Raw genomic sequence first — 9,323 nt, 5'->3', positions numbered from 1 at the left:
TATCATTATTCTTATATGATCATTCACTTATGTTTTTGGTGATGTGTGCTTACTATTCCATTCATATCATTCTGCGCACTCCACCGAGTTGTATGTGACATGGAAGAGTGACCCATGATCCTAACCGATTATGTGCATTTGCATTCAAACGCAAATTTTTAATAATGCACAAAATTAGGGGGAGCTCTTGCTTATCACATACTTCTCAAAGGGACGATGTATTTCATTGTTTTAATCATTTGTCAAAGCTTTGATCTATATGTTGTCATCAATTACTAAAAAGGGGGAGAATGAAAGTGCAACTAATCCCCGGGTGGTTTTGATAATTCATAACATATACCTCATTGAACTAATGTCCATTCAAGATAAATATTTCAGGATGTTCAAGGATTGGCATGGCAAGGACTAGAGATGCGGACCCCTCAAAATTCTAAGGACAAGGATTGGCAAAAGCTCAAGACTCTTCATTTTTGGTTAAGTGATCCAAGATCACATTGTGTCCATAGGAAAGCCAACACTATTTAAAGGGGATGAGGTGTTGCTTAATGTTCTTGTTGCTCAAGTGCTTAGTGATATTTCTCCAAGACCCCCAGCCACTTTCTCTATCCAAATATGTCCAAACTCTAAATTCCAACTCGGCCCCATTGATATTTACTACCCGGAGCCATCGAGTTCATCTGGACTTAGCCACTGCCAAAACCCTAACAACTCGGATCCGTCGATATGGATCTTGGTCCCACCGAGATGGCCTTTCCAACTCCCTATTGCTTATTGCTTCACTTCGGTCTCACCGAGTTCATACAATGGGTCTCACCAAGATGGCTTGCCAAACTCTCTGTTGCCTTATTGCTTCACTTTGGTCCCACCGAGATGATGCAATCAGTGCCACCGAGACGAGGTTTGCCCTAAGCCATTGCACATCAGTCCCTCCAAGTTGTTCCCGTCGGTCCCATCGAGATTCCTAATGTTCATATTTTTACACAGATAGGTGCCACCGAGTTTTCTGATCAGTACCACCGAGATGGGTCAAAAGTGTGTAACGGTCAGATTTTGTGTGGAGGCTATATATACCCCTCCACCCCCTTCTTCTCCATAGAGAGAGCCATCAAAACATGTCTACACTACCACCATTCATTTTCTGAGAGAGATCAAGAGATTCCACTCCTACCATTTGAACCTTGATTTCTAGCCTTCCCCAAGTTACTTTCCACTCAAATCCTTCTTCCACCATAGCCAAATCCGTGAGAGAGAGTTGAGTGTTAGGGAGACTATCATTTCAAGCACAAGAGCAAGGAGTTCATCATTAACACACCATCTATTACCTGGTGTCTCCTAGATTGGTTAGGTGTCGCTTGGGAGCCTCCAACATGATGTGGAGTTGAACCAAGAAGTTTGCAAGGGCAAGAAGATCGCCTACTTCATGAAGATCTACCCGAGTGAGGCAAGTCCTTCGTGGACGACGGCCATGGTGGGATAGACAAGGTTGCTTCTTCGTGGACCCTTCATGGGTGGAGCCCTCCGTGGACTCGCACAGCCGTTAGCCCTCATGGGTTGAAGTCTCCATCAACATGGACGTACGATAGCACCACCTATCGGAACCACGCCAACAATATCCATGTCCCCTTTGCGTTTGCCTTCTCCAAACCCTCCCGTTTACTTACATGTGCAATGTTCTACATTATGCTGCTATACTCTTAGACTTGCATGTGTAGGGTGTTACTTGACTTGTCATAATTGCTAAAATCTGCCTACAACTAAAATTGGGAAAATGGTAGATTTTTATTTGGTCAAGTAGTCTAATCATCCCCTCTAGACATACTTTACATCCTACATTCACTCCCTTCCGTCTCACACCTTCTTACACACTGCCGCGACATGACCAAATGCCATCGTGCGCCCCTCAACCTCCCCCTTGATCCCAATGATAGCTCCGTGTGCAACACAGCCATCCTGTCAGCCGCTCGAGAGTGCAACCCCTCTCTCCGAAGAGGAGAGGATGATGCAGCACAGTAGAGATAAGTATGTCCCTCAGTTAATAACCAAGGTTATCAATCTAATAGGATAACCACACAACACCTCGTTAACAACACCTGCACACAAAATAACAAATACTTGCACCCAGCGCGAACAGGGGGTTGTCAATCCCTCGATGGTTAACTACAAGGATCAAATCTTGTATAGATAGACAGATAAATAAAACACAAAATAACATAAAGTAAATAAAATTGCATCAATGTATTTTTCAGTTTTTTATATATGATGAAAATAGACCCGGGGGCCATAGTTTTCACTAGAGGCTTCTCTCTTGAAAATAGCATACAGTGGGTAAACAAATTACTGTTGGACAACTGATAGAAAAGCGAATAATCATGACGATATCTAAGGCAATGATCATGTATATAGGCATCATGTCCGAGACAAGTAGACCGACTCCTGCCTGCATCTACTACTATTACTCCACAATCGACTGCTATCTAGCATGCATCTAGAGTATTAAGTTCATAAAGAACAGAGTAAATGCCATAAGCAACATGACATGATGTAGACAAAGTAAACTCATGCATGAATAAACCCCATATTTTTATCCTTAATGGCAATGATACAATACGTGTCATGTCCCCTGCTATCACTAAGATTGAGCACCGCAAGATCGAAGCCATTACAAAGCACCTCTCCCGTTGCAAGAAAAATCAATCTAGTTGGCCAAACCAAATCAATAGATCGGACAGAAATACTAAGCTATAATAATCATGCATAACAGAGTTCAGAGAAGACTCAAATAATATTCATAGATAATCTGATCATAAACTCACAATTCATCGGATCCTAACAAACACACCGCAAAAAGTGATTACATCGAATAGATCTCCAAGAACATCGAGAAGAACATTGTATTGAAGGTCAAAGAGAGAGATAGAGAGAAGACATCTAGCTACTAACTATGTATCCGTAGGTCTGTGGTAAACTACTCACACATCATCGAAAGGGCATCAAGGTTGATGTAGAGCCCCTCGTGGTTGAATCCCCCTCCGCAGAGTGCTAGAAAAGGCCTGTATGGGATATCTCGAGAACAGAAACTTGTGGCGGCGGAAATAGGGTTTTGGCTGGCTCTCTGTTGGTTTCCCAATTTTAGAGAATTTATAGAGGCGGAATTAGGTCAAATAGATGAACGTGGCTCCCACAACACACTAGGGCGCGCCCTGGTGCCTTGTGGGCTACTCCTCCATCTTCTGGTCACCTCCCAAACCTTCTAGGGTCTCTTTTGTCTAGAAAAAAAAATCTCCAAAATTTTTTTGTGGCAATTGGACTTGGTTTGGTACTAATATTCTAGAAAACCAAAAACAAGCAAAAAAGAATAGCTGGCACCTGGCCCTAGGTTAACAGGTTAGTCCCGAAAAATGATATATAATTGCATATAAAACATCCAAGATTGATACTATAATAGCATGGAACAATCAAAAATATAGATACGTTGGAGACGTATCACTCGTCATTGCCGTGTTATGGGCACCCCCGTTGCAACTGCACCTATAGCGTGTGACCGCACGAAGGGGCACGCCATTGCAGCTCCGCCACTGCCGCTGGTGCAACTCCCCATTATTGCAGTTCACCAATGTCGCCTGACGTCAGTCCCAACAAATTGATAATCTGGCTGCAGCTTTTCATCTCACCGATTCAAGCAAAAAACACATGGAGCATCTTTGTCTTGCTCACCCCCGGTCACTGGTGGCAGTATTCCTGTCGTTGGTCATCGGTTATAAATTTTCCCATATAAAATTGAAGCTTTCTTTGTCACTAGTTGTAACATTTTTGGTTGCGTAGTGTCTAGTTGCAGCTTTCTCTCTCGTCGGTTTGAGCTTTTTCCATCTATGGTCGAAGCTTTTCTATCAACGGTTGCAACTTTTTTCGTTGAGCAATGCTTGGTTAAAGCTTTCTCTATCGTATGGTTGAAGCTTTTTCATCTAAGGTTGGAGCATCCTGTGTCGACGGTTGTAGCTTTCCTTGATGGGTTTTTCTGATTGAAACTTTATCTATAGCCGGTTGAAGATTTTCCATCTAGGAATGAAGCTTTTTGTCAGAAGTTGCATCAAGGGTACGCGGCAGTTCCAGCATTGCCTACATAAGTTGCACGCCAACGCTCGCCATTGGTCGATGCACCCGTCCATCGTTGTTGCAACATGCGGCCCTGGGCACCATTTCTTCTCGTGTGTGCCTAGAGGTGAGGGTTGCTTCAGAGCGAGAGGAAGAAGGAGACGTTGGTTATGGCCGTTTTCTCCGCCCGTGGTGGCTTGCCCTAGCAGTAGGTGGCGGTGGTTGGTCCGCAGTAGTAGCGTCGGGCCCATGGAGATCGAGGAGGGGAGCAACGGCAAAGCAGCGCGTCACGAGAAACAAACAAAGTATAAACAGAGTGTTTCTTATGGATAAGGAACGAGAGGTAGGAGAAAAAGAACAGGGCATACGATACGGTGGGATCGAACGCTACATGTGTGGCTGGCTGAAAACTCGGTTTGTCAGCTAGCAAGGATCATTTCCATTCGGATAAAGGGTATTAAGTACGTCCATCTTGTCCAACAATACAACATCAAAGTCGTTGGAGATATCCAGAATGCACACAATGAAAGTATGAAACTTCTTTTTCTTTTATGAAAATAAGGGTAAAGCATAAGCACATGACCTATCACGAAGTTGATGATTTTTGGTTGGGGACGAAAAAAGGTAACTTGCTTAAAAAATTCATTCAATTTTCCATACTTAAAAGTTTTGAAGACTTAATGGGATAGATCATGTTTTAGATTCCAATGTATTGACTAAATTCGCTACAAAAATGGCGAACTCTAGAATTTGAATTTGGCTGATGTTTTTTCTCCAAAATTCAATATATTTTGTGGTATTTGCAAATCTCAATCAGGTCTAAAAATAATAAGAAACTAAATTTCATACTCTCAAGCTGGTGGCATCTGTCGGTGCAAGCGGTGACCAGTGTGTGATGTGGTGTCAATGGGAAGTAGTCCATAGTCTTCCCTCGAGATGTACCACGGTGTTTGCCTAACCTTGTTAACAAATCTAGTTTTTCTAGGTATTGATGTAATTGCTTGTTCATCGGTGCATCATAAGATGAAGGAAAATTTTACATGCAACTTAGAAATAGACAAGCACTCTTTTCTAAAATAACACAGTTCATAGTTTAAAATCATTCGTATGTGTATATTGTGTCAGTGTAAACTTGTAGGTGTAGAGTCAAAATTATATTAAACTCTTTTCTGACTCGACGCCCAAACATACACATAACCTCGGTATTACAAAATCAACACAGTTGCATTGTACGATGCAATGGAAGGTGACATGCTAGAAGCGAACAAATGAAAAAAGGTGTGATACTTCCTCCCATCCAAAATAAGTGTTGTGGTTTTTGTTCAAAATTTGAACAAAAACCACGGCACTTATTTTGAATCGGAGGGAGTATGTTTTTTTCCAAACGAGAGGACTACATGTGATCACTATAGAAAGAATAAGACAAACTTGGAAAACTCTGGCTCACTGTGAGTTCTGGAAGTAGGCCCTGGGTTTAGTGCTCCTCTTCTTATAGGCTTCAGTTTCTCAGGCCTGCCTTGTGCCACCACAGTTTCCTATGCACTATCACCCTCTTGCTCCTTTTGCCAAAACTCTGAAACATCACTATGCCCTTCAAACTCTGGCCTTCCTTCTACAACACAATTTTCTTCTCCGTTCACAAAAATTTCTTAACATCTCTTTCTAGACTTGTAAGACATCTTTTTGCCTCTATAATCATCCCTATCAATCTCAAAGTCTAAAGATGATTTGTCCATCTCATCTTCTCCACAAGCATCCCCATCTTCACCACCATCCTCATCTTCTTCAGCAGCATCCCCATCTTCAGTATGAGCTTCTACAGTGTTCAAACTGCAACTCTGTTGTGTGCTCAGATTTGCTTCAAGAGGGTGAACAACACCATCTTGTAATAGACTTAACACAAAACCAGGCCCCTCCACTAGGAGGCATATTGGAACTTGTTCTTCTACCCCATATTAAATTTATCATCTCTATCTTCATTAGCCTTGGTATGATATTCAGAACTATCACATCATAGTGGTCAATCATTTCCTCTACTGCCTCTTGACTGTCCAGAAGTAATAACCCATCCATACCAATTCCATCATCCTTCAGCTAATACATGTAGTCACCCGACCCATACCTTTCAGTCTCAGTAAGTGCAATCAAATTGAGAAATGTGATGCCTGAAAGAGAGAAGCTTATTTTCATGTTGTCTTTGCCCTAGAAATGCAATCTTATCTCCCAAATGGCATCATCTAGCATGTATTAAATAAATTGTTAACTCACAAATCTTTCTAACACGTAGTCAAATAAAAACTTAACTGAATAAATGTGTTGCTATAAAATTCAGTAATGTCAACCAGCAGTACTAAATCAAATTCCAGAGCTAATGAGTAGAAGTGCTGATGCTTGCTTAATCCAAGCATAATTGCATCTATATTCCCTATCTAAACCACCTACACCGAGTATAAAATCCTACGTACTTATCTAAATCACTATTTCATCCAAAGTAAACTGAAATTTTCAAGAATTAACTACTAACCTAAGTTCAGTCATCCACAACTACTTCAATTCAAGTCAAGGAGTAGATGAATATAACAAACTTACTCAACGCCTCCAATCTAGAGGCCCAGCGGTGGCAGCCCGCCGGATCCGTGGCAACAAGAGCCCTGATCGCTTTGTACTCAAGCGACGGCTCCTGATTCTCCGATGGAGAGGGCGTAGGTTGTGCCTCTCGTGTAGTCTGCTCCTGCCGCGGCAGTGTAGGCTGTGGCGGCGGCTCCGTTGCGAAGCTACCACCGCCCGGCCAGTTATCCACTTCCGAATAATCTCCGCCCCATCCCCCCGTGCCGCCTCCCCCCATAGGGTCGCCGTCGTCGAGTGCTTTCGTCGTCGCCGCCATTGCTTAGGTCTACCAGATCGAGGGAGAGAGAGAGGAGACAGAGTGAGCGGGAGTGAACCAGCTCGGGTCGTCTTGACCCAGTCGGAACGGTTGCGCCCCGACGGCCGTTAGCACACGCGCCGTCTGCTAGAACCCACGTGGACCCGACGGGTGGGCTAGAGATGTCATAACCGCACTTAAATTTTAACCATTCGGTCACTTAGGTTTTTTGGAATAACCAATCAAATTTGTGGTAGCATTTTGTGAAATTAAGAAAAATGATAGTTTTTCATAATCTTAACCTTTAATGTGGTAGTTTTTGCTATTTATTCCTCACTTCTCCATCGTGCCGTCTTCTATTCACCAAATTAACAGTGCGTTTTTGCACAAGCCACAGAAACCAAATGTAACATTTTTGTACCAGAAATCTCATGTACACATAGTATTCCACCATTTAAGTGTGTATTTCCCTAAATAAAATACAAAAACCGTCGTCTTAGCCCGGCTCATGTGTGGCCAGGCAGACCTCGAGTTTCCACAAAAGCTAGCACGTACTAATTTCTCTGCTATATATATACATGAAAGGATCGCAAACAAAGGTGTGGTCACCGATCCCTGTTGGCCCACGGGGACCTCCGCCGCTGGCCGTCAGTATCAAATAACTGACCAGCTGAACGATGTCGGTGGGTATACATCGCAGAACCCAGATGTTATAATTACTTCTGAACGACCAACCGAGTGACTGATGCGGCAATGGTGCAGAGTTGGTCGACGCCTTTGGTGCACGCCGTGAGCTCCCCCTGCGGCACCCCCTCGCACGACCGCTGGCACAGCGTCACCACCGACTGCGCGCCGTCGATCAGCACGCTCGCCTCGTCGAAGGAGCCCGCGGTCATCTTCTCCGATGCTTGGCCCAGGAACTTCGCGGCCGACTGGTACCTGCCAACGGCCAGAGCAAACACGTCGCATGCAGAGATTACTACCTTGGATTAGTAATGGCTAGCTCTTCATCTTTGGTAAGGGTACTACCTCTCGGCGCAGTCCTCGACGCAGCGCTGGAGCTCCGGGCTCATGTTCTTGAGGTCTTCGGAGTCGAAGAGCCGTTGCAGGTGCGCCGCCGTCTCCGTCGCGTTCGACCCCGCCGCCATCACGGCCGCCTGGGCGAGCCCGGGCGTGTCCACCGGCATCTTCTGGGCCGCCGGGCTCGACGACAGCAGCTGCACGCACAGCGCCTCCTGCTCGCCGGCGCTCTGGCACGTCTCCTGGAGGGTGGCCGGCGGCACGGCGACGGCGGAAGCGGCCACAAGGCACAAGGCGGCTGCGAAGGTGATCATGGACGAGGACGCCATTGGCGCGTAGGTATGGAAAATGTTGTTACTATTATCAGACGAGAGGCGTGAGCAGGGTATTTATCCTTGCGAGGTTTTTGCTAATTTTAGAATGGTTGCTTGTCGTTCAGCAACGGCAATTACAGGGTGTGGGTGTGCTCGCTTTCGATGGCTGTGCTTGTTTTAAGGTGAAGAAGAAATGGATTGAATCACGTTCTTCTTAAAATATAAAGAATGACGTGTGGGCCAGCTAGCTTGGGGGTCCCATGGTAAGTAGGCAGTGAGTATGTTTTGAGCCAAAAGGAAATTTTGCTCACGCCCACCCACGCCTTTTATTTGATTTTAAAGTTTATAACATTTTTATCTTTTGAACCAAATGCTTGATTTATGTCCCATTTGGATTGTGATGTTCAAAAATCAATCTTAGACACATTTAAAAAAATCCAAATTGTGAAACTATAATGAAACTAAATTATCATTTTGACTCATTTCATTCAAATTTTTATGTTCTACTAATTTATCATGTTTTCCTTGTTTCTTACAAGTTCATTTCTATTATATATTTCTTCGAAATAAGTTTTCATATTATTTGGTTTAATTTTTCTCAGGGTTTCACCTCGGTTCCAAAAATGCATTTTTTTAAAACGTTTTTGTTGTAGTTTTATATGTATATGTCATCCTAATTTTACATGTTTTCAATGTTGTTTTGTGCGTGTATGTGAGCATTTTCGATAGTACCGTATTAAAAAAATGTTTACACACTTCTACGTGTTTCCCTAATAATTTATTCTAGGTTTCATTACTGCTTCATTTCAGATTTCATATAATTTCTAATGTTGTTTTCCAACTTGAATTTGAACTTTTCAAAACGTGTTTAAATGTCATGAACACTAATAAGTAAACGGGTTGTAAATTGCATCGTTGTGTAAAAGATAGTGTTACACAGTTTAGAATCAACCTAAAGGCATGTGTCAATAGATCCAGGGTGAAAGAATAGAATAGATTGAGTACCATAACTGTCTGCCCCAAAACGGTGGATG

The 9,323-nt window shown here is 43.3% G+C and overlaps 1 protein-coding gene across 1 annotated transcript; it reads right to left on the bottom strand.

Annotated features, from left to right (window-relative positions):
* Positions 1-7,437: 7,437 nt before the first annotated feature.
* On the bottom strand, positions 7,438-8,384 carry LOC125534516. Its single transcript, XM_048697724.1, has one exon. It carries the CDS (start codon positions 8,302-8,304, stop codon positions 7,981-7,983), a length of 324 nt encoding a protein of 107 aa, XP_048553681.1. The 5' UTR covers positions 8,305-8,384; the 3' UTR covers positions 7,438-7,980.
* Between the last annotated feature and the right edge of the window lie 939 nt (positions 8,385-9,323).

This window comes from Triticum urartu, chromosome 1 (assembly GCF_003073215.2).
Source record: "Triticum urartu cultivar G1812 chromosome 1, Tu2.1, whole genome shotgun sequence".
NCBI classification, from domain to species: domain Eukaryota; kingdom Viridiplantae; phylum Streptophyta; class Magnoliopsida; order Poales; family Poaceae; genus Triticum; species Triticum urartu.
This window is presented reverse-complemented; position numbering and strand designations above follow the sequence as displayed.